A 25,764-nucleotide genomic window follows, 5' to 3' on the forward strand; every position below is an offset into this window, starting at 1 on the left:
CCTGCTACTGTTCCACTTGTCTCATCCTCTTTACAGCAAAACTCTTTTCCCAGCTTTATCAAGGAGTAGAATACACATCCCATACAATAAATTGTGCATATTTAATGGATGCGGCTTGATAAGTTTTAACATGTGTCTACGCCAATGAAACCACCACACTCGAGAGAACAAACGTACCTATCACCCCTAAGGTTTCCTCGTGCCCCTTGGTAACCCCTGTCTCCCCTTCCTCCTTCCCCAGCCCCAGGAAACCACCTAGCTGTGGTCCCTCCCTATACACTGATCGTCCTTTCTGGAATGTTTACAGAAAGGAATCATGTTGCATGTAGTCTTTTTTGCCCGGCTCTTTCAGTCATCGTAACTGCTCTGAGATTCACCTGTGTTATGGGAACTGATAGTTCCTTTCCTTTCTACTGCTAAGGAATATTCCATTGCAGGGGTCCCCCATGATCTGTCCATCACCCTATAAGTGAATCTCTGAGTGTCACTGTCCCTGTGGCTCCTCCTCCCATTGGGTTTCCGCCTCCACCTCCACGTGGAACCCACCTGACCTGGGCACTGATAACTAGGGTGACGGTCCATCCTTGTCTGTCCGGGACAATTCTGATTTATACCTGTTGTCCTGGTGCCATTATTAATGACTCTCAGAAGTGTCTGGTTCCTAAATTACAGGGTCCAGCCGACTGCCACAGGCAATGGGAATTTCTCAGTTCTGGGGGGCGGGGAGCGGGTGGGTGTGGCGGCTCGGCAGTACTCAGCAGCTTCTCCTCCTTTGCAATGGCTTTCCTCCCTGGGGCTTGTGTGGCTCTGCGCCCACCTGGCTTTCTTCCTGCCTCGCTGGCTGAGTCTGCCTGACTCCTGGGCTACTTCCTCTTCTTCGGCTGCACCTTGAAGGACTGGGCTGCCCGGGGCTCAGTCCAAGGCCTCCTGAGTGCTCTTCCCTCGCTCTCCAGGTGGTCTCACTCAGGCCCCAGGCTCCCAGTTATTTTCATCTCCAACCCTGACCTTTCCACCAAGACCCAAGTGACTGCTTGGCCTCTCTTCCTGGATATCTGACAGGTATTCCAATATTAAAACGCCCAAACAGAATGCTCTCTTTTTTTTTAAGAGACAGGGTCTTGCTCTGTTGCCCAGGCTGGGGTTCAGTGGCTTGATCAGGGTTCACTGCAACCTGAATTTCTGGGCTCAAGTGACCCTCCCGTCTCAGCCTCCTGGATAGCCAGGACTACAGGTGCACGTCACTATGGCCAGCTAATTAAGAGAAATTATTTTTTTGTAGAGATGGGGTCTCACTTTGTTGCCCAGGCTGGTCTTGAGCTCCGGGGCTCAAGGGATCCTCCTGCCTTGGCCTCCCAAAGCGCTGGGATTACAGGTGTGAATCACTGTGCCTGGTGTGCCCGAAACAGAATTCTGAAATCACCTTCTCCAAACCCAGTCTTCAACTATCTTAAAAATGGGTCCATCATTCGAGCGGTTGCTAAAAAGCTCACCGTCCCCTCGACCCCTCTCACTTTCTCACTCACATCCAGCGTGTCGGCACGTCCCTCGGCTCTCTCTCCAGAACACAGCCTGGAGCTGACCTCCTCGCCCGAGTGTGCTACTGCCTGGGCCACCAGGGTCTCCCCCAGAGACACCACCGTTGCCTCCCAATTGGTCTCTCTGCCTCCACTCGGGGCTGTCTCCCCAAAACGCTGCGCTCACTTCATTTTCCACACAGCAGTGAGTCTTTTTTTAACAACTGAAATCAGATCCTGGGAGCCTCCTGCTTAAAGCTGCCCAGTGACTTCCTATGGCACTGACAATAAATCCTACGCCCCTTCAGGGGTGCCCACTGACCTCTCTGACTCTGGCTCCTGGCACCTGCCTCGGTTCCTTGACGTGGCTCAGCCTGTTCCTGCCTTAGAGCCTGCACACTTGCCTGGCATGCTCTGCCCCAGATGCCCACAGCCTTGCTCCTTCTTCTGTTCAGGGCCTTCTGTGACCATCCCTCTAGAGCAGCCCCATCTCATCGGTCCCCTCTCTATCTTATTGCCCTGTTTGGTTTCCTTTTAGTCTCTGAATGGTCTTGCTTATCAGCTTTTAACTTATTTATTGTTTTTCCCACTCAAAGTTAGGCTCCAAGACAGCCGAGGCCCTGCCCGTCTTGTCCAAGGGCACATTGTAGCCACCCAGCAATTATTTTTGGGCTGGGTGCGGTAGCTCACGTCTGTAATCTCAGTACTTTGGGAGGCCAAGGTGGATGGATCACCTGAGGTCAGGAGTTCGAGACTGGTCTGGCCAACATGGTGAAACCCCATCTCTACTAAAAATACAAAAATTAGCCTGGCGTGATGGTGTGAACCTGTAATCCCAGCTACTCGGGAGGCTGAGGCAGGAGAATCACTTGAACCTGGGAGGCGGAGGTTGCAGTGAGCTGAGATCGTGCCATTGCACTCCAGCCTGGGTGACGACAGTGAAGGTCCGTCTCTAAATAAATAAATATAAATAAATAAATAAATAAATAAATAAATAAATAATTTACTTTGGAATAGCAAATGAATAAACACAGTATTCTCTCCTGGACAGCACTGCTCTCTCAACAGTGCTCTAAGAACGAACCTGATCAGAAAAGCGGCGGTCTGTGGGTTTCACCTCCAGATCATTTATTTCCCATATTGCCTTGGCTTCTGATTTGCTCTTGGGAGATGGCATCCGAGACCCCGGAGATGTTCACCTATACTAACCTCCTGCTTAGCCTTCCCGAAAGCTAGGTGAGTAGGTGCTAACAAATTTCAGGATCACTGAGTTACAGGGGTTTCTGCAGCAATTTAGAAGGAGAACTTCCAGCCTGCGTTACGCCACAGGAACTCGGCTTCAATTATCCAATTGCGGATGGCAGGCTACTCTTTGCCGACTGTCAGAAAAGTCGATTCTCAAAGCACTCTTTTACATGTTTATATGGATGGATTCTCTGTTTAGCAGAGGCATAGAGCAAGTGCATGCTGTGAATTCATTGGGAAACAGCTATTTGAGACGGACAGCATGGGCAGTTTTCAATGACTGGCCGTGCAAAATTACTACCATAGGGACATCTGGTGAGACAGAAACGCCTTCCTTTAAAGAGGTGGTGGGTGATGGGGAAACCACCTAGTCCAGCACAGTCACAAGGTGGGCATCCTAGCTTTCCTAATAGGGTGCCCGACTTCTTTGACATGGCCACCCATCTTCCTTCCCCAGTCCAGAGCCCATCTGACCCCGAGCCATCAGCTGCCCTGTCCCCACCAAGATGTCTGGTGGAGAGGGAACTGAGAGCGGGAAGCAGGCGCAGGCAGGGGTCAGGCAGGTAAGAGAGAGGAGTGGGCTCAGATGGAAACCAGTGGTATGCAGGGGTCACGGGGGAGGCGGGAGGGTCATGCCCTGCCTGGCAGCTCTGAGCTCTGAAATGTTTCCAGCACTCTGCAGGCCAAACAAGCCACATTCATGGGCAGATGTGGCCCAAGGATCACCAGAGTAGGGTCCCTGTAGGGAATGAATATTAGTCACTTCTCTGGATATTCTGTTTAAAGGATAACAGACTGCCTTGTCCTACACCATCCTCAGAACAATCCTGCAAGGGAAGCATTAGGGCCCCATCTTATGGATGGAGAAACTGAGGCACATGCCTTCCCCAAGGTCACATGGCTGGTGTGTGGTGAGCCACTATGGCTGGCATGCTAAGGTCTTAACTACCATCTTTCTGTGGGTCAAGCTAGAGTCCAAGAAAGCCACAGTCCTGGCCCATGCTAGCCTAGCCACTGTCAGGAGCACCTGTACCAGTGGAGCTCTGAGCCTCCACCCTTTTTAAACATTTTATTTTTATTTTTTGAGACGGCATCTCTCTCTGTCACCCAGGCTGGAGTGCAGTGGTGTGATCTCAGCTTACTGCAATCTTTGCCTCCCGGGTTCAAGCGATTCTCGCGCCTCAGTCTCCCGAGTAGCTGGGATTACAGGCACGCCACTATGTCCGGCTATTTTTTGTATTTTTAGTAGACACGGGGTTTCACCATGTTGGCCAGACTGGTCTCGAACTCCTGACCTCAGGTGATCCGTCTGCCTAGGCCTCCCAAAGTGCTGGGATTACAGGTGTGAACCACTGCGCCTGGCCTTTTTTTTTTTGGTAATAAGTCCCTGTGGGCCAGGCGCAGTGGCTTACACCTGTAATCCCAACACTTTCGGAGGCTGAGGCGGGCAGATCATGAGGTCCGGAGTTCGAGACCAGCCTGGCCAACATGGTGAAACCCCGTCTGTACTGAAAATACAAAAATTAGCCAGGTGTGGTGGCAGGCGCCTGTAATCTCAGCTACTCGAGAGGCTGAGGCAGGAGAATTACTTGAAACCAGAAGGTGGAGGTTGCAGTGAGCCGAGACTGTGCCACTGCACTCCAGCCTGGGCAAAAGAGGGAAACTCGGTCTCAAAAATAAAATAAAAAAAAAAAAGAAAATAAGTCCCTATGGACGAACTGTCTCCTACCCCACCCCAGCCCCCACCTCCACCTCCACTGGGTGGTGGGCGTGTGTATGTACGTGGGTTCCAGTCCTTCGAGACATTTTTCTACATATTTACGTATATACTGCGTAAGTGTCATTATACCACAAGGGTGTGCTTAGCGGCTGTATGAGAGCCACATCTGCCCCAGGAAGAACGCAGGATGGAAGATTCTGTGAGTCTGGATTCCTCCACACCCCCCCAGTGCAGTTGTGTATAAAGGACATCTTTAGGAAAGGATCCAGGGGGAAAATCCTCTCCTCATGAACCAGCCTGCTTCCTCCCCCTCCAGTCGTCGGAGCTTTAACCCCAGGCTCTTTCTCCCTTGTTCTGTCTTCTTCCAGGAAGTGCACGATGAAATTCCTTCCTGCCAGAATGTCTTAACCTTTAGAACCTTGTGTCTCTCTCTCTGCGTGCGTGCGCGCGCGCGCGCGTGTGTGTGTGTGCCTTGTTTCTTTGGTGTGAATATTTTTTTTCCTTCCTTAACTAGAGTTATTTTTATGCCTTTTGTTCTTGCTGCCTCAAACCCCCTTTGCAATGGATTTTGAAAAGGATACTTTGAAACTCTGTGGCTGGTGTGTAGTTAATGGGAACACCTTTCCTGGCCCACATTTTGTCCTTCTCTTCCTTCTTTACAGTTGGCAAGAATCAACTGTGCTGAAACTGTAAAGCACTTTTAATACAATATTAATATTATTTCAATCTAAGTAATTAACTCAGCAAGGCCACTTTCCTCCCTGGCCCCAGGGTAGAATGGCATGTCTTTTGCAATGAACACACAACTGCCCAACAAAGATTCATGGTGGCACGTTTCCACTGTGACAACAGCGAAGCACAGCTGTGGGCTTTAGCATCTTAAGTCACTTTCTCTGGAGAGGTGCACCTGCCTTTGGCGCAGCCAGTACAACCTGAGAACAAACCTCTGGAACGAAACATTGGCTAGGCCCAAATACTACATGCCAAGGTGGGTCCGTTAAGGTAAATGGCGCCTTGGCATGGAGACACAACTGAATTTGGCCCAGACGTGCACTGGCTGGACTTCAGGCACAGCCCAGGGAGCCCACACTGCAGGAGTCCCACACTCTGGGAGTTGTGTCATTGGCTGGGAACACTCACTGGCACCTCTGCAGAGCAAAAGCATGGGCTGCTGTCCTTCCTAGCTCTTTACCCGGAAGTGCTAGCTCCAGAACAGGAAGGAGTCAGGGGTTCTGGGCCAGGGGTTTAGGGTTTGTCTCCCGGACTCACTGCTTTTATCCCAACTGTAGGTCTATCGAGGTATGGAGGGCTATGGGGGTGGTGAGGTGCTGTCTCCCAGACCGCTGCCACGCACACGTCAGGACCTGGCTCAAGGACTGACTCCTCCAGGGAGCCCTTGGCCCTCCCTGTCTTCCCCTCCTCCCCGACTCTGGTTGACTTGAGTCTTCCTCTGAGGTTTCAGTGTTGGGCTTGCAACCTGGTTCTCTGCACCTACTGCTTAGCCGAGTGTCCACAGACACACGCTTGTCCTCCCCAGGAGGCAAGACCTTCAAGGACAGGGGAAAGGGCTATTCCTATCTGTCCTGAGGTCTTGCTTTGGGGAATAAACTTTCAGGGAGTTCTGGTTTCATTGGGGAGTGACCTTCATGGTCTTTTACATGTCTCTTGGGAGGAAGGCCAGTGAAAACCATTCTTTGTGATGTGAAATTTAATTTCCTAGAAGGGACAGAAGAAGATGGTAAGACACTGAGACATTTAACAAACACCTACTATATGCCACACTCTGGGAAGACCATGCCATGCCCCACCTGGCATCACAGACTCAGGATAACGAACGTGGATGGGATCCGATTAGTTCACACACTGGTGGTCCTCTGGCTGAAGCCATGCTCGTTTAGCTCACCAAGCATTTAAGAATTTTCGAATTATTAGTAATATCTACAAATTGCGAGCTTTCACATAACAAGGTGCATTTCTGGCCTCTGTTGAAAAACTTAGGCTGTGTGGCAACACCGGGTCGGCGCTAACATGAGGAGTAATGGCTGCCCTCCTGCAGGGCCTGGCTCTCCAGTGACAATGGTCGCTCTATAGAAAGGCAGGGCTGTGCCGTGTGCGGTAACTCATGCCTGTAATCCCAGCACTTTGGGAGGCTGAGGTGGGCGGATAATCTGAGGTCAGGAGTTCGAGACCAGCCTGGCCAACATGGCGAAACTCCATCTCTACTAAAAATACAAAAAAATTAGCCAGGTATAGGGCCACACACGTGTAATCTCAGCTACTCAGGACGCTGCGGCAGGAGAATCGCTTGAACCCAGGAGGCAGAGGTTGCAGTGAGCCGAGATCATGCCACTGTACTTCAGCTGGGGAACAGAGTGAGACTCTGTCTCAAAAAAAAAAAAAAAAAAAGAAAAGAAAAGAAAAAGAAAAGCAGGGCTGTGAAGTGGGCACCAGAATGCCTGGTAGTCATATGATCGTCAGCAAGTTGCTCTGCCTTTCTGTACCTCAGTTTCCCCATCTGTAAAATGGAGCCGGTAACTGCAGTACCTGCCTCATAGGACTGTTGTGCAGAATAAATGAGCTGATTTACATAAAGTGCTTTAAATGCTGCTTGCCACATATGCAAGACACAGGAGTTACCCTCATGTCTTGTACCTAATGTACCACACTTAAATGTATAGACCCATCAAGGCTGGCTGCTCGGGTTGGCATGGCTCAGAGACAATGCTTTGCAGGGCCCAGTGCAGCAATCCCCCTGTTTCTGGCAGAGGTTGGCAGCAGCCATACGAGGAGCCCCATGCACTCTGAGGTCAAAACTCAACTAAGTTTGGGTTGAGGCCCTGGCATGCAAATCTTGTAATTTTATTCAATGCAGCCCATACTGTATGGGAGTCTTTTGGTGTTGGGGGGCAGGGGTGGTAGGGGAGGGTCCTGGCCTGTGTGGGATGCAAAGGAAGCAAGCCAGGGTCCTCGCTTTGAAGAGCTCACAACCAGCTGTAGGTGAAGCGGTCACATGCTCAAATGCTAGTGGCACTGCAGCCATGGGGGTCTGTGAGCTGAACAACGCATACCCTCAAGTCCAGAGGAAGCAGGGAGCATTCCACTCCAGCCAGTGGATGAAAGAGAGGGAATATTGCCAGGTCATCAAAAGCCAATTTCCAAATGTTGTCATTAAACAATTCATAAGCTGTAAACACTGTGAGGACCAAACCGAACGCATCACAGGGCAGATTTGGCTGGGGGTGCCTGTTTGTATGTCAGAAACTCAGGACCCTAAGGAACACCCTCAGGAAGCAGGGACTTGGTGCCAGGAAGGGTGTGGCTGGAGACCCCCGGAAGGGGCCTGAGGCAGGCTAGGGATACGGGGAGGCTTGTCTGTGAAGTCAGGCTCAAGCTGAACCTCAGTGTTTTGAAAGGCAGGCTTGTAACAAGACAGGTCCAGTATTCCAGGCTCTGGGGATGGCAGGAGCTAAGGCAGAGGGGAGAGAAGAGTTTTATGAGGGCCAGTGGGAGGTCAAAGCTATCTAAGCATGAAAGAGCCAGAGAGTCAGATTTTGGGGTCAGGGAGTGGCGGAAGTCACCAATGCAAACGCATTCAGGGTCCAGGCAAGTACCGCAAATGAGACAGGCAATGGGGTATAAGGACAACAGTGTCGCTGTGACTCAGCTCCACTCAAGTTTCCAGGTATAAATGTGGGATCTTCTAGTTTCTCAAAAAATGCAAAAAACTTCATATTTTCATGCAAAACCTCCCAATTTAAAAATGTTGGCTATTAATTCAAATAATTTTGAAAACATGTGATCCAGCGGAAGTCTACCTGTGAGCTGCATCTGGTGACCGGTGCACAGCCTCTGTGTCCAGCCTTCTTCCCAGGATGCTCTGGGAGGCATGTGACAGCAGTGGGTCATGGTTGCTCCCCTGAGGCATTCTGCAGCTGGGAGGCCCTGGGCTCATCCCCTTCATTGCAGGGCCCCTGGGCCTCCCCTGCCTGGGCACGAGCTTGCAGGGGCAGGCAGCGTATCAGTGCTGATTCCCAGCACAACGCCTGGGCTTGGGGCAATTGACAAACCTCTGCTGATGAGAGGAGGGGCTGAGCCCATGAGCAGTGGAGGGGAGGTTGGGGATACACGGGAATAAGGCTTCACACAGCAACAGGAAGAAGGGAAGGGATGAGCTGGATTGGGAAGGAGACTGGTTTTGGAAATCGAACTGGTAGGACTTAGAGATGCCTGACAGTGAGGGGCAAAGGGCAGTCAGAGGATCAAAGTTGTGAGCCAGGAGCTGGTGCAGACCGAAAAAGGAAGTGGAGAAGGAAGCCTGGCATGGGTGGACAGACGGGCAGGGTTTGGGTGTGCCAAGTGGGAGTAGTGTGCATTCACAGTAAGAAAGGCCAGAAATAGCGATCCAGTGGTCAGGCCTGCAGCTTTGATATGTGGTTAAGTGTCAAGGAAGGTTTAAGTTTGGGAGCTGATGAATAAATTCAACAGCATGTGACTCCTATGTTCTTAGAGAAAAAGAAAAAGTACCTAGGTCGGGTATGATTTTCTATCTTCCCTGGTGATTTTTCCCTCTTTCAGAGGCAGAACTTCAATTTCCCATTGAAAATCCAGCCTTCTCTTCATTTCACCTCATGTGGATAATGTGGGCCCACCCCAGGTAGCAATGCAGGTCTGACCAATAATAAGCGCTAGATTGCAGCTTTCATGAGGACAGTCTCTTTCTGCGGGGGCTGCTGAAATAAACATGAACCTGATGCCACTGGGGGCTACCACGTGGAACCTGAGGATGAGGCCAGCACAGAGGGGAAGAGAGCTGAGTGATGGAGGGAGGCAGATTCCTGATGACATCATGTGAAATCCTGGATGCCGCCATACCTAAAGCCAGCCACCCAGCGTCTTCTCTTACATGAGCCAAAGACTTCTATTTTGTGCTTAACCCAGTTTTAATTGGGTTTTCTGTCTTTTGCTACCAAGAGAATCCTGGCTGATAAAACAGCCCTTCTACTGAGAACTCCAATCAACGGGCTCAGCTACTGAGTCAGTCCTGGCCAAGGCTGGCAGGAGGCAGGTGGGAAGCTCCACCCTCCAGGCGATCTGTGATTTCTCCTGCTGTGCCAGTCAGCACCTACACCTGGGTGAGCAGCCCTCCCCTGCCCAGACATCTGCCTACTTCCAGTTGCAGCCTGCCCACCTGGTCTGCACAGCACAGGACATGGGTCTCAGCTTCCATGCTGGCTCTGCATCCACTTTCATTCTCTCTAGGAGCAGAGCCTGGCTCTGAATCCCCATGTTCTTGTGGGGCTGCTCTCTTTAAAGGCTGAATGTGGCTGGGCCCAGTGGTTCATGCCTATAAATCCTAGCATTTTGGGAGGCTGAGGCAAGTGGTCACTTGAGGTCAGGAGTTCGAGACCAGCCTGGCCAACATGGCAAAACCCGTCTCTACTGAAAATATGAAAATTAGCTGGGCATGGTGGCGCGTGCCTGTAGTCCCAGCTACTCAGGAGGTTGAGGCAGGAGAACTGCTTGAACCCAGGGGGTGGAGTTTGCAGCGAACTGAGATCGGGCCACTGCACTCCAGCCTGGGTGACAAAGCGAGACTCTGCCTCTAAATAAATAAACAAATAAATACATAAAGGCTGAATTCTCTGTTCACTTCTCCTTCCCCTGCTGGCTGGGGACCCACTTTAAGGCTGACCCTCTTGGAAGTCTCATGGCTACCATGTCTGTACCTACCTGAGTGAGGACTCTGCCCACAGACTGTACTCACTGCATCCCACCCAACGGAAAGCACCCTCTGGCCATTGGCAGTGGCCTAGACCAAGCCTGAGGTCCACAGCTCAGGAAGCTTCCCACGCAATGGGGTCAGTCCCCTTTTCACCAGTTGCCCTGCTAAGATCCCCAGCATACTTCCTGGACCCCACAGTGCCCAAACCCTGTCATGGGGCAGAGCCATCAGGCCACACTGACTCGGGTGACCAAATGAAGGTGACATCTTTGACTTCCGAGTCATTGCAATGTTTGGTCTTGGTTTGTATCAGATCCAAACAAACCAAGTGTAAAAGAAACAATTTTGAGAGAATTAGGAATGTTTAAACATGAAGTGGGTATCAGAGCATGATAATTAATTATGGCCATGCACGATAGTGCCATCAAGGTTACAGAAAAATAAACAAACAAATGTCTTTTTTTGTTAGAGATGTATACTGAAGGATTTATGAGTGAAATAGTGTGATAACTACAATTTGCTTTCAAATGTTAGGGGGATACGTGAAACAACAATAGCAGAATGTTGGTAATTATTGAAGCAGGTGATGGATACACGCCTCATTACTAAACTAATCCCTTCACTTTTACATTCATTCAAAAACTTCTTCCCAGAAAAAGGCATTGCTGAAAATGCAAATAGTCATAGGATGAGTTGAGTCTACCCAAAGGGCACCCCAAGAGCACTGACACCCTCATCCAAGCCACCACCATCTTCAGCTAGGCTGTTCTTAGCTAGACTATGTCTTGAGCCTCCTCTCTCTGGGCTCCCTCTGCCCCCTGATCCATTCTCCAAATCAACCAGAGTAGTCTTTTAAATTCCTCAATCAGGACCGGGCGCGGTGGCTCACACCTATAATCCCAGCACTTTGGGAAGCTGAGGCGGGAGGATGACTTGAGGCCAAGAGTTTGAGACCTGCCTACCTCTGCAAAAAATAAAAAAAAACTAGCTGTGGTGGTGTGCACACCTGGAGTCCCAGCTACTTGGGAGGCTGAGGTGGGAGGAACACTTGAACCCAGGAGGTCAAGGCTGCAGTGAGCCATGATCACGCCACTGCGCTCCAGCCTGGGCAACAGAGAGAGACTATCTAGAAAAACAAACAAACAAACAAACAAACATCATCCATCAGATCATGTCACCCTGCTCACAAGCCTCCGGCAATGACACTAACAACTGACCCTTGTACAGAGGGCGGGAGGCCAGGAACGACTCGAGCACTTTACATGCATTCACTGGACATTTTCTAGATAACGGTGAGGCATAGAGATGTGAGGTAACCTGCCCCAGGCCACATGGTCTCAGATGGGCTGGCTCTGACCATACTATATTCTGCCTGTCTCCGAATCAGATCCAAACCTGCTGGCCCACAGGATCTTGTCTCCACCTCCCTCTGGGACCTCCCATGACACTCCTTGTTCCCCATGCTCCAGCCACTTGGCGAAACCACAGTCCTTGAACTCCTGCCGCAGGGCCTTTGCTCCTGCTATGCCCTGCGGGGAATGCCCTTCCCACAGATGCCCCATGGATGCTCCTGGTCATCACTGAGCTCGGGGAAGGACTCTGGCCACCTGGCTCTAAGCAGCCCAGCCTCCTCCTCCCTGTGGCCCTCATTCACTGTCCTGTGTTATTGTCATGGATGGTGGCAGGGGTGGGGATGGTACTGGGATGAAACTGTTCCATTTCAGATCATCAGACATTAGATTCTCATAAGGAGCGTACAGCATAGACCCTTCACATGTGCAGTTCCCAATAGGGTTTCCATGCCTGTGAGAATCTCATGCCACTGCCGATCTGACAGGAGGCAGAGCCCAGGTGGTCATGCTGGCTCATCCGGGGCTTACCTCCTGCTATGCGGCCTGGTTCCCAACAGGCCTCAGACTGGTACTGGTTTGTGGCCCGGGAGCTGGGGACCCCTGGCCTAGACCACATTACATGTCACAGAAATATGCCCCTGGAGAAATGTAGCATTTATTTTTCAAAAACAATTTAACGAGTGCCTTTCTGTATATGAAATATACCCTGGGTGCCCGTCCTGCCTGGATGCTCACTGCTGTCCCACTTCCTGGTGTGACCAGGCTGGAGGCGGCACTTGCGTGGTGACGCTGTGGGTGATGATGGGGATGGTGTGCTTATCTGTACTGTCACACATAACTAATATGACTATTATAAAGGCAAACAGATGGAGCACGGAGAGCTGCTGGAAGCCCACTTTTTGGATGAGTTATTACCTACTATAGAAGGGAGACTATCGGTTTCTTCCTCCCAACAGATGCCACTCTGCAGGAGAACCAGTGCCGTGAAAAACCAGAGAAAGACAAAGTGGACCTCAAATTCCCCTCCCCGGCTTTGTCTCTTACCACCTGCTAGCTGGGCAAGTCACTTAATCTGGGGAACACCAAAAGATATGACACACGTAGTAGCACATCCTCCCGAGCCCACGGCAGACGTGGCTGATCAATCATCGCACCCTTTCCTCGATGAACCAGAAAGAAGGTTCCAGATCTTTCTCAGGACGGCACTCCAGCAAGCTGTTTCCCATCAGCGTTGGCAAAAGAGACACAGCCTATTTGCCATCTGGGATCTCACTGTCCTAAGTTCTGGCTTCTTCGTCTGTAAGATGGGAAATACCACTACCTGCCTCATAGGATCACTGGGGGTTAATTGAGATGATTCATTTGTTCAGTTATTCATTCATGCATTGAATATTTACTGAGTGCCCACAGGGTGCCTATACGTGCCTGATACCTACGGCACTGAATAAATGGCAGCTGTCACAAGTAGAGGCATCTGTTTGCTGCCTTCTGTGCACTGCTGCGGCGGCAGTGCAGCCTCCACGTCCTCACTTCGCCGCTCCCATCCCTCTCCTCTGGCCCAGCTGACGCTTACAGCGTCACCAAGTGAGGGGGGAAGGAGCCCGTAAATGCTAGCGTGAGGATTTCACAGGCAGCACATTTCCCAATAAAAGAGACTCCCCTTTTTCTAATCCTTTCCTTTCTTCCGTTCTAAATAAGCCCTGGTTGGATTAGCTGCCCACATTTAACTTTTCTTCTTCAGATTCCCATACACAAAACACTGTATTAACAAGCCACGTCTACCAGGCCAAGCTATATTTCCTCTAAACTCTCATTTTATCTCCTCTAAAACACACAGTAATAGCATCCTCTGGAGAATATTAAATCAAACCAACCTGCAGCTGCATTTGTTTGCGCTTTTCTGCTCCTGGTAAATTCTGGCAACAGATGGGTGTGTGTTACATAAGTGGTGCCCGGCAGGAGCCGCAGTCCTCCACGCTCCAGCCTGGGTGCGGAAAGACCTTGGCTCTCAAATCCCTGCAGCCAACAGCTCCCCCACGCACCCGTGACGACACCCCAAGCTCCTGAGGGACTCTTAAGACCCTATGCCATTTTAGACAATTCAATAAGCACAAGGAAGGCTGAGCATAGGTTAAAGAACAAAGGCAGGCCCTGGCCAAAAGGGATGAAGCTTATCTTTGTTGTAATCCTGCACATAAAATCTGCTTTCCTTGCCCTGAGATATATATTCAGTGACAGGGCCGAGCTGCAGGGCACAGGCCTGGGCAGCTGGCATTGTTCCATTGCCCATTCCAGAAGAGGGTGCTGATGGCCACCAGCCAGGAAGCACTGAGTGGGACTTGGAATGAGAGGACCCGGCCCCAGATGCTCGCAGTGTGCAGTGACTATGTGGGCTGGGGCTGCATTCCGGGGTCTGAGGGCCAGCCTCTGAGCACACAAGAGGCCAGGGCTGGCAAGTGGAGAAGGCGGGTCTGACAAGCCCAGAGAAATTTCCACAAGTTCCCAATGGCTTGGCCTTCTTTTTTTCAAGTTTAAACTTCAGGTGTTTGTTTAAAAACAAACAAGCAAACAAACAACCTCAAAGATCAGAAATGAGAGAAAGCTCTGGGCAGCACTGTGTGTACACACAGCTGGCCGGGGCTGCCTGTCCTGTTAGTTTCCTGACTCGCGGTGCCTCACAACTGACAGGTGCTCGGGACGTGGTCACTAGGTGGATGGACAGCTGGTGGGCGGCAGAACTAGCAAGAAGCAGCTCAGGAAGGGAGGATCGGAAGGAGGGAAGGAGGGAAGGAGGGAGGGAAGAGGGGAGGACTGCCTCTCTAGGACTAGGTTCCCAGCTCTGCCTCCAACCTGCCATGTGGTCTTGTGCAAGCCACCTAGACTCTCCTATCCTCTCATCTGGATATCAGTAAGGATAACACAGCTGCTTATGGATTATTAGGAACATGAGCTCATTCATTCATTCATTCATTCATTCATTCATCCATCAACCACGTATTTCTCCTTTCACTAGGGCGGGAGTGGAAATGACTCGGGGTGGAGACGTCTCTTAAGGGGTCCATGGTGGCCTGGGAAAGTAGCCATAAATTCCGGTCAGGAGATGGTGGAACATGTTCATGAGGTCCCAGAGAAGTGCAAGGGGCAGGGGGCAGGGGGCAGGGTCGGCTTCCTGGAGAAAGTGACGTCTGGGTTTCCAGGAATATGAGGCAGAGATGGGCATTCTGAGTTGAGTGAGATGTGGGTGTGAGGGGCAGGGATAAAGGTATCACTGCCATGGTCAGGGGGTGGAAAGCCAGGGCAGCCTACATTCTGACAGGAGAGAGGCAGGGCCCAGCGTGAGGGGATTAGGAGGCTCTGATGTCACACTCAGGGGGTTGACCTTGATCCTCTGGGCCAAGGGGAGGCTCTGAGGGTTTGAAGCAGCAATGATGTGTGACTGGATCTCCCTGGAGGCTGCTGGAGACAGACTGGGTTGGGCCTAGGACCAGTGAGAGCGATTAGGAGGCTATGTTCTTTCACACCTCCATGCCTGTGAACAGGCAGGGCCCTCCATCCAGGATACACTTTCTCCTTTCCTGCCTCGGCTGACTGCCATTGTCCTTTGCCATCACAGCTCAGGTGTGTGTTCCTTCAAGAACCTTCCCTGATCTCTCCCAGCCTGAGGCGGGCTCCTTTCTCCACACTACGCACAGTCTGGGGCAGGCTAGCTCAAAAAGAAGAGTTTTGTTTGAATCGCATGGTGGTTTAAAAAGAACTTAAATTAGCTACTGACATTTACAAATAAGGAAGGCTCATGTCAAAACTCAGATATCCAGCTCTCTGGGCATGTTGGGAAGATCTGGCAGAACTGGCTGGTATTCTACAAAGCAACCCTTAGTTGAAGCTGAAAAGTACCCTTCCCTTTCCCTAGGGTATGGGCTTGCCAGTCTGCCAGAGTCCTCACCACTCCCTAATGTCTCTAGCAAGACTGAAGGTGACGCTCCATTCCTATTTATAATCTCACTTGAACGATTGCTTCCCTTACAGATTTGAAAGGAAAGTACAACTCTTGCCCCTATGTCTACCATAAGAGGGGCAGATAGGCCAAGAGAATTCCTGTCCTTCCTCACTATTTAGTTCCCTGATGGAACTATGAGTGCATGAAAAACAGCCCAGAGAAGGAAGGAAAGGTGTGGGCACAGGCAGCAGCATGAGGGTAGATAGTGTGAGGTTAGAAAGGAGGGTGTGGATCCTGCAACCGGAGGTGGTAGGTCCAAAGGTAGCAAGTTATCTCAATTGATCACAGTCAGTTACAGAACTAACTCCTTTTTCCATTCTATCGCCGCTTCTCATTACTGTACTTGACTAGTCTTTAAAAAAATAAAAAATAGAACCAGAGGGGCACAACAGCCAGAGGTCAAGGGCCTGGCTAGTCACAGTGAGATCCACAGAACAGGAAGACTGGGATGCCTGGGAGCTGGCTGGACCTGCAGAATCTCAGGCCCTGCCCCAGACCTGCTGAATTAGAACCTGCATTTTAGCAAGATCCCACGGATGAGTCAGTGCAAGTTAACATTTGAGAAGTGAAGGCTACGAGAAAGGGCCTGGAGTCCGAATGCAGGCGTTCACATTCTCACTCTGACACTGACTGGCTATGTGACTTGGGGCAAGTTACATAATCTCTCTGTGTCTCTGTTTCCTTATCTGTAAAACTGAGTCTCAGCTTGTATTTTTCCAGTTCCCCCAAGGGTGGCCTGATACCACCTCCCAACGCCAGCAGCCGGAAGCTCTGTCCCTGGGGGCTATGAGAATGCAGTGTGAACCTGCCACCAGGCTCCTGCTGCACACGCAAGGCCAGCAGGGCCTCCATGTATCCATTTTGCAACTTTAGGAACCAGGCTATTGGCAAACTGCTAAGCGTTTCCATCAACCCAGTGCCCAGTGGGGAACCAGCGCCTGTTACTTACGCCATCAGCAGTCCAGTAATTCTGAACCTTGATCTTGGCCAGACTGAAGTCCCCCAGCTGTCTTGTGTTTCGAATAACAAAAAACAGCTGGAGAGGTGGGCGGAAGGGGCAGGTCCACGGGGAGGAGTCTTTCTCGTCCTAGAAGGCCAGCAAGAGAGGGAAATCATTAGGCACATTTCTGCCTCTCCCCAAAGTAAAATGGCAGTGGCTCTTTGGCTCACGAAAACCAGGAGAGGCCTGGTGAGGGCTTAGGGCAGGCAGCCAGGCCACCCCATTGCCATCACCCAGGCTGGGGACTCAGATCACCCTGTCTGGATGGCACTTCACAGCAGGCTACTGACCCCGTCCCACCCCCTGCACAAAGCTGCCACACGGACCCCTCTGATCTGCCAACCAGATGGAATTTAAAATGCAGCGGGCTTTATTTTAATCAACTTAATCGGCTTTGAGGAGAGCTCTGGGGGAGGGGAAAGACGATAGAGAGAAGGACAGGACACTATTTGATTAACCTGGCAAACAGAGCCTTTGATTTTCTTTTGTAAAACACTGCCGAATTTTAAAATTTTTTAAATAGAAAAGAAAGAAAGCCACTGGCTCAGGCGTTGGCTGGGCCAGGGCCAGGGCACTGAGCCCTGGGATTTATTCTGTTCCTTTCTGGGTTTCCAAGCTTGGAGGCTTCAGTTTGCAGACTCCCCCTGACGGAGGCCCCAGGGGCAGGTGAACAGGGACGCCTTGCTGTCATTCTCATTCGCACTGACAAAATTGCATGTCATGAGTGCTTTGGGTGCAGATGGAAAAAGCTAAACTGGGGGACTTTTCTCAGCCCCAGCCACCTTTTCTTGGCTTTCTGCAATACCTATTCACTCTCCATTGGGACAAAACTCACAGCTGCTCCCAAACGTGTCCACGCTGGCTTGACCTGGTGCCTTGGCACAGGGTGGGCCTCTGCTTGCTTGCAATTCTCGCAATTCTCTTCCTAACCTTCTCAATCTGGGGAATTCAGCAAATCCAAGTGCCCTTGGCTCCTTGCAGTCCCCGAGCTTGGTGCCTACCTCGGGGTCCCACGATCATCTCTTTTCACATCCATGTCATGCCCTCATTCAGCCGTGAGCTCAAGGGAAGGGGTCGTGTCTAGTTATTCCAGAACCCTAGGCTTTTAGCAGTTTCTTGGCACATGGAAGATGCCAAAAAAAAAGAAAACACAACTCTTTGTGTAATAAATAAATGACTAAGTGAATGCATAAATGGAGTGTGCCTCCTAACATCTGCCCTTTCATTAAAGCTTTAGGGAGGAGACTGTAGGCCAGGCGCGATGGCTCACATCTCTAATCCCAGCACTTTGGGAAGCAGATGGATCACCTGAGGTCAGGAGTTCAAGACCAGCCTCTCCAACTTGACAAAACCCTGTTCTCTACTAATAATACAAAAATTAGTTGGGCGTGGTGGGGCATGCCTGTAATCCCAGCAACTCAGGAGGCTGAGGCAGGAGAACAGCTTGAACTCGTGAGGTGGATGTTGCAGTGAGCCGAGATTGTGTCACTGAACTCCAAACTCCATCTCCAAAAAAAACCCAAAAAACAAACAAACAGAGAACAGACTGTAAGCTTTGTTTGGTTCATGCAATGTTAAAAAAAAAAAAAAAACAAACACACACAAATTCATTGCCAACATTTAAAAATGGGGAGATTCAGAGAGGTGCAGTGGCTCATACCTTTAATCCCAGTGATCTGGGAGGCTGAGGCAGGAGGATCGTTTGAGGCCAGGAGTTAGAGACCTGTCTAAGTAATATAGAGAGACCTTGTCTCTACAAAAAAAATTTTTTTAATTAGCAGGGTATGGCAGTATTTGCCTATAGTTCTGGCTACTCGGGAGACTGAAGTGGGCGGATCGCTTGAGCCCAGGAGTTTGGTACCACTGCACTCTAGCCTGGGCAACACAGTGAGACCTTGTCTCTAAGAAAAAAGGAAAAATATGAGGGCCGGGTGCAGTGGCTCACACCTGTAATCCCAGCACTTTGGGAGGCCGAGGAGGGTGGATCATTTGAGGTCAGGAGTTCAAGACTAGCCTGGCCAATGTAGTGAAACCCTGTCTCTACTAAAAGAAAAAAAAATACAAAATTTAGCCGGGCATGGTGGCGGGCCTGTAATTCCAGCTACTGGAGAGGCTGAGGCAGGGGAATCACTTGAACCTGGAAGGTGGAGGTTGCAGGAAGCCAAGATTGCACCACTGCACTCCAGCCTGGGTGATGGAGTGAGACTCTGTCTCAAAAATAGGTGGTGGTGGAATGGGGAGATTTCTCCAAACAGCCAGATTTCCGGCGCCTCTGCAGACTCAGAAAACATGGCAGCTCAGGAGCCCTGATGGCCGTTTCCTGGAGCCAAGAGTGTGCAGCCCCTGAAGCCCGCCATTCCCCAGGGCTCCACGGTCCCCACCACTCCCTACTGCTTCACATCCACCTCGCTTCCCTCTTCTGCCTCTGCCTGGCCCCTGTAGGCATTGAGTCTGTGGTCCTTGTTTAGGGCAGCAGCAGCAAGTCCCATCTGCCAATAAGCAACCTCCGCGGGCCTGACACTGGCTGACTTGTCCCTTTTATCTCAAAGGGGCATCGCCCTGCATTTGAGAACATCTCGACAGACTCCCCGCCACCAGGAACGTGCCTGCTACTTGACAGAGCCAGGGAGGGAGGATTGGCTGATCTGGGGTTTGATCGGCCCCCAGGAGATGGGAGGCCCAGGCTCCAGCTGCGGTGGAGGACAAAGGGGGCTTGTTTCGGTGACAATGGTGCCTTTCAGGAGGGAGGAGGTGGCTTTTGTTAAGGGGGAACGATGAGTTCAAGGGGTTCTGACTTATTCTGGCAAGTTTCTCCAGCTCTACAAGAACTTCTAGTGCTCTGGGCAGCTGCGAGGGGTCAAGAAACCACATCCCCAAATCCAGCGGGTGAGTCTCATTCCTTTGCTGAGTGGGGGCCTAAAATGGGTCACTGTGGCTGCCTGACAAAGGAAGAGACTGATGGCTGACCCTTAGATGTGGGCTAGGGGACTGTAATTGATTTCCCTTCACATTTCTGTCAGCAGGAGGAGTAACAGGAGGCCTAAGTGGGAATTGTGGTGTTCAAAGTCAAAGAACATTAACCTGAGGATAACTCTGGGCCTCATTAGCACCCCAGCCTTCTGATGTTTTCTCTCCACAGACAGGATCTCAGAGAGAAAGGCTTATGGGAAGCTGCCCAGGACTGACCTGGCACATGCTGGGAAAACCTCTCGGTGCCAGGGCAGGAGGCAGAGCATCTGCGGCTCCTCCCTCCCCATCACAGGGGGTAAGGAATACAGCAGAACGGGAATCGGGCGCCTTCATGCTGCTGTTACTGCCCTTGGTTCTGGCTTCTTTCACTTGGAAACCCCAGGAGGTGGGCATTGCTGTAATGCATGTGCTACTGACCAAAACAGGCCAAAGCTCAGCGAGGGGTGGGATCGCCTAAGGTTGCTCAATGCCTACGTGGTGGAGTGAGGATCTGAACCTCCATCTTTCATGCATTAATTCATTCTGTCTCTGGATTCCCCTGAGGCAGACCCTGAGGCAAGGATCCATGTGTAAGTAGCTTATTTAGACAGAGCAGAAAATATCAATGGGAGAGTGAAGAAGTGAGACAAGGCAGGGAAGGTGGCTCATAAAGGGTATGTTATGAAGACAGCTGCTCCTGTGGGCAACTAGAGCTTAATCCCCCCAGGGAATCTGGAAGCCAGGGTGGAACAGGCGTCAGAGTGACTGCACCAACGGGGCCAGGGAGCTGGGGTATTTATACCCCAACTTCCACCAATGTTGGTTGAGTGCTGCTCCTGGGGGTTCTCTATTTCTCTCTGTATGGGTGGTAAAGTAGGCTCTGGAGGCCAAAAAAAGAATCCTCCAGGAAAGAAATCTCAATGCTGCCATTCAGAAAAGCAGTCAGCATGCCCTGAAGTGCTAGGGCAAAAGGGTGGAAGCAGGCACGGACACATCTACTCCATAACTTGCCCAACAAACACTGTACAGGGTCCCTCCTGGGGGACCGATGCTGAGCCAGACACGGGGCATGTGCAAGGGAACCTGACCCACCAGGTCCTAGTAGCTCTGTGCTATGAGGGAAGGCAAACAGGTAATGTTTCCAAGAAAAAAAAAATCAAGCAGGGACACATTCTAGGAAAAAAATAAGAGAGAATTATTCATGGCCCATGGAACAGCTATTTTAGAAGGGATGGTTAGAGAAGGCTTCTCTGAGGAGGTAACTTTCTAACTCCTAAACCAAACGTGCCTTTTTAACTCCAGCATTAACATAACACTGAATAGTAACCCGCAGGGAGATAGCGTGCTGCCCTCAGAAGTAGCTCCAATTTAATAAATTATTGCATTAAAAAGGAACAAACTATTGACACACACAACAATATGGAAGGATGTCAAGGGCATTACACTGAGTAAAAAAACCTCAGAAAGGTTACCGACTTTAGTAATGATATCAATGCTATATAAACGGTATGATTCCATTTTCATAGCATTCTTGAAATGACAAAATGTATGTAGAGGAACAAATCAGTGGTTTCCATTGTCAGGACTGGGTTGGGGAAGTATGGCTGTACAGGAGGAGCCCAAGGGAACTCCTCAGTGGTGATGGAACTGGTCTGTATCTCGATGTCTGTATCTTTAGAAAGAAATCTATATATGTGATAAAATTGCATAGAACCATATACATGTACACACAAGTGAGTGTATGAAGGTCTGTACATTATACCAATGTCAAGGTCCTGGTTTTGATTATGTACTACAGTTACATAGGATTTACCACTGGGGGAAACTGGGTAAAGGTGTATAAGATTTCTCTGTTCTTTTTTTTCAAAATGGAGATATAATTCCCATAGCATAAAATTCGCCATTTTAAAGCGTTCAGTTCAGTGGTGTTCACAAGGTTCAGTACATTCACAAGGTTGTGCAACCATTACCATTCTCTTCTTCTAGTACATTTTCACCACCCTCAAAAGATACCCATGTTCATTAGCAGTCTCTCCCCATTCCTGCCTCTCCCAGCCCCTGGCAATGACTAATCTACTTTCTGTCTTCAGATTTGCCTATTCTGGACATTTCATATAAATGAAATTATACAACACAGCCTTCTGCGTCAGGCTTCTTTCACTTGGCATAATGTTTTCAAGATTCATCCAGGTTGTAGCATGTAGCAATACTTCTTTCCTTTTTAGGGCTGAATAATATTCCATTTTGTGGAAATACTACATTTTCTTTATTCATTCATTGATGGACATCTGGCTGTTTCTACTACTTTTTGGCTATTCTGAATAATGCTGCTATGAACATGCATGTACAAGTTTTTTGTTGTTTTTTTTTAAATAAACGTATGTTTTTAGTTATCTTGGGTATATACCTAGGAATGGAATCGCTAGGTCATGGGTAACCCTACATTTACCTTTTTGAGAAACTGTTAAGTTGTTTTCCACAGGGGCTGAGCCATTTTACATTTCCACAAGCAAAGAATGAAGGTTCCAATTTCTCCACATGCTCATCAATACTTATTTTCTCTCTCTCTTTTTTTTTTTTTTAAAAATACAGCTATCCTAGTGTTTGTGAAGTGATATCTCATTGTGGTTTTGATTTGCATTTCCCTAACAACTTATGATGTTAAGTATCTTTAATGTGCTCACCAGCCATTTGTACATCTTTTTTGGAGAAATGTCTATTCAAAGTCATTTGGCCATATTTTAATTGGGTTGTTCATCTTTTTGTCATTAGGGTTTTTTTTTCTTTGTATATTCTGAATATTAGACCCTTATCAGATATACGATTTGCAGATATTTTCTCCTTTTTGTAGGCTGTATTTTTACTTTCTTGATAGTGTCATCTGAGGGAAAAATGTTTTTAATTTTGATGAAGTCTGATTTATCTTTTTCCTTTTTTTGGTTGCTTGTGCTTTGGATGTCATAGCTAAGACTTCATTGACAAATTCAAGGCTATCAAGATTTACACCTTTGTCTTCTTCTAAGAGTTTCAAAGTTTTAGCTCTTACATTCAGGTCTTTGATCCATTGAGTTAGTTTTGCATAAGGCATATGGTGGAAATCTACCTTCATCTTTTCGCATGTGGAAATGCATTTGTCCCAAGGCCATTTTTTGAATGACTCTGCTTTTCCCATTGAACGGTCTTGGTATCCTTGTTGGAATCAATTGACTATAAATCCATGGGTTTACTTCTGGATGCTCAATTCTATTTCATTGATCTATATGTCTATCCTATGCCAGTACCATGCAGTCTTTATCACTGTAGAGTTGGTAGTATGCTTTGAAATTGAAGTGAGTTCTACTTTATTCTTTTTCAATAATATTTCAGCGCTCTGAGTCCTCTGAAATTCCCTATAAATTGTAGAATCAACTTGTCAACTTGTACAAAGAAGTCAGCTGAGATTCTGATAGCAATTTTGCTGAATCTGTAGGTCATTTTGGGAAAGTATTACCATCTTGACAATGTTAAGTCTTCTGATCCATGAACATGGGATGCTTTTCCAGTTTCTTAGATCTTAGATTTCTTTCAACAATGTTTTGTAGTTTTCAGAGTATACATTTTGTACTTCTTTTGTTAAATGTATTCCTAAGTATTTTATTCTTTTGATGCTATTGTAAACATAATTGTTTCTTAATTTCATTTTCCCTTGTAATCCTTTTTACTTCTGTAAGGTCAATAGCAATGTTCTCTCTATCATTCTTGATTTTAGTAATTTTAATCTTCTCCCCCATCATTTTTTGGTTAGTCTAGCTAAAGGTTTGCCAATTTGCTAATCCTCTCAAAGAACCAACTTCTGATTTCATTGACTTTCTCTATTGTTCTTCTGTTTTCTGTACTATTTTACAACTTCCTGTGAGTCTAAAATTATCTCCAAATAAAAAGTTTAAAAATTGTAAGCTTAAACAACAACAACAAAAAAAACTGTAAGCTATGTTTCCGTTTAAAAAAACAAAAATAATATGTATGGCACATTTTTATGTATTGGGGATATAGTGTAAACAGGACAGACAAGAATTTTCAGCTAAACTGGGGAGACATAATATACATGTAAACAAGATCATTTCTTACAGTGAGATGTGCTCTGAAGAAATGAAAAATGGTGATGTGATAGTGACCAGGGTGTGAGGGAACAGGACTCCTCCAGATCGTTGGGTGAGGGAAAGTCTTGCTGAGAACGTGATATTAGGGCTGAAATCTGAATGTGGAGAAGCAACGTGAAAAGCTGGAGGAAGAGGGTTTTGGAGAGGTAGGAATGAGGTTGGTGGGTTGGAAGAAGAGAGGGCAGGCCCAAGGCTGCTGGAGCCTGGGTGTGAAGCAGGGGTGTGTGAAGCAGGCAGAGGGGGAAGTGGAGGCCTGTTCACAGAGAGTCTCCAGGCCATGGGAAAGCACCTGGGCTTTATTTCCAAGGGTAACCAGAAGTCACAGTGGACATGTTTTAAGTAGGAGAAGGGCACAATCATATATATATATATATATACACACACACACACATACACACACACACACACACTCTCACATATATATATATACACATACACATAAATATACATACACATACATGTTAATTTTTTTTAATTAATTTTTTTTTGGTAGAGGTAGGGTCTCACTATGTTGCCCAGGCTGGTGTCAAACTCCTGGCCTCAAATGATCTTCCTGCTTTGACTTCCCAAAGTGCTGGGTTTATAGGTGTGAGCCACTGTGCCCAAATGTACCATCCCCATGATTCAATTATCTCCACCTGGCCCTGCCTTTGACAAGTGGGTATTTTTACAATTCAAGATGAGATTTGGGTGGGGACACAGTCAAACCACATCAATCCCCAATACATGAAAAGTGTAATATGTATGTGTATGTATACACACACACACACACACATACATATTATTATTATTATTATTTTTACTTTTTATTTGGAAATAATTCTAGACTCATAGGAAATCCATAATATCCTAGGGCAGTCAAGGAAGATTGTGGTACATCTAAGCCAACAGCAATGCTGGTTACTGAACAAGAAATACTGGAGGAAGAAGTGATGTGGGGAAGAGGGCAGGGGAATCAAAACTTAAGTTTTAAATCTCTAAACTTAAGTTTTAAATGGGCTGGGTATGGTGGCTGATGCCTGTAATCCCAGTGCTTTGGAAGGCCAAGGCAGGAGGATTGCTTGAGGTCAGGAGATCGAGATTAGCCTGGGCCACATAGTGAGACCCTAACTCTACAAAAAATATAAAAAATTAACCAAGTGTGGTAGTGTGTGCCTGTAGTTCCAGCTTCTTGAGAGGCTGAAGTGGGAGGGTGGCTGAGCCCAGGAGGTCGAGGCTGCAGTGAGCAATGACTGCACCACTGCTCTCCAGCCTGCGCGACAGAACAAGGCCCTGTCTCTAAAAATAAGAATAATAATAACGAAGTCTGAGACGGCCAGGAGAGATCCAAGAGATGTCAAGCAGGAAGTTGACATTCACGTCAGAAACTCAGAGGGGCAGGCAGGGCTGGGTGTCTAAATCTGGAGTCATCTTGAGGCCTTGGGCTGGGATGCAGCCAGTAAGAGACACGGTGCGGTCACAGAAGGGAGGAGTTTCCATAGAGGCTGGGGCACTCCCACATTTTTTGAATGCCCCAATTCACCTCCACTGAAGCCTTTTCTCTTTCAAGCCCAGCCTCTGCTTCTAGGTACCTCGGCTGTCGGGTGGGCTCCATTAGCCATGCTCTACGGCCTGAGGCAAGTGTGTCTTCCTCAATGCATCTTGTTTTTTCTCATTGATGAAATGGGGAGAGTCATCCCAAGGTTCATGTGAGGGTTAAACGAGGCGATGCACCAGGCTATGGCTGCCACACGCTGGTGCAATTAGATGGTTCTGAGAGGCAGTGTGCTCCGGTAGCCCCGGGCCTGGGACCCAGGATGCAGGGAAGCCCCGCATCAGGGAAGAAGGGGGAATCCAGCGTTCCTGCAGATGAGCCCAGAGACCCAGCAGCCCAGGGTGACACAGCTGCCTCATGTCCCAATCGCAGGGCCAAAAAACAAAAACCTCAAATCCACCAAAACTGTGGGTCATCACATGGCAAAGCGCCCCAGTCTCTGCTAAACAGAAGACAGGGAGAGCAATCATCAGAATTGGTCCCCATCAAATCCAACGATGCTTTTTATTGTCCCTAGTGTGCTCTGTTCTGGAGAGCAGGCTTCCAAAATGCCACTGCTTTCCGCAAGAGCGGGGTAGGGGAGGGGTGGCGA

General features: G+C 48.8%; 1 protein-coding gene across 3 annotated transcripts in view; it reads right to left on the reverse strand.

Moving 5' to 3' along the window:
- Positions 1–25,764, reverse strand: part of KATNIP (katanin interacting protein) — a 233,638-nt gene that overhangs the window by 43,204 nt on the left and 164,670 nt on the right. For all 3 annotated transcript variants that reach the window (XM_050773880.1, XM_050773878.1, XM_050773879.1), the window contains one exon: positions 16,500–16,637. In XM_050773880.1, coding sequence (XP_050629837.1) covers positions 16,500–16,637 — 138 coding nt within the window. The remainder of the gene's footprint in view (positions 1–16,499; positions 16,638–25,764) is intronic.

Source organism: Macaca thibetana, chromosome 20 (assembly GCF_024542745.1).
Source record: "Macaca thibetana thibetana isolate TM-01 chromosome 20, ASM2454274v1, whole genome shotgun sequence".
NCBI classification, from domain to species: Eukaryota; Metazoa; Chordata; class Mammalia; order Primates; family Cercopithecidae; genus Macaca; species Macaca thibetana.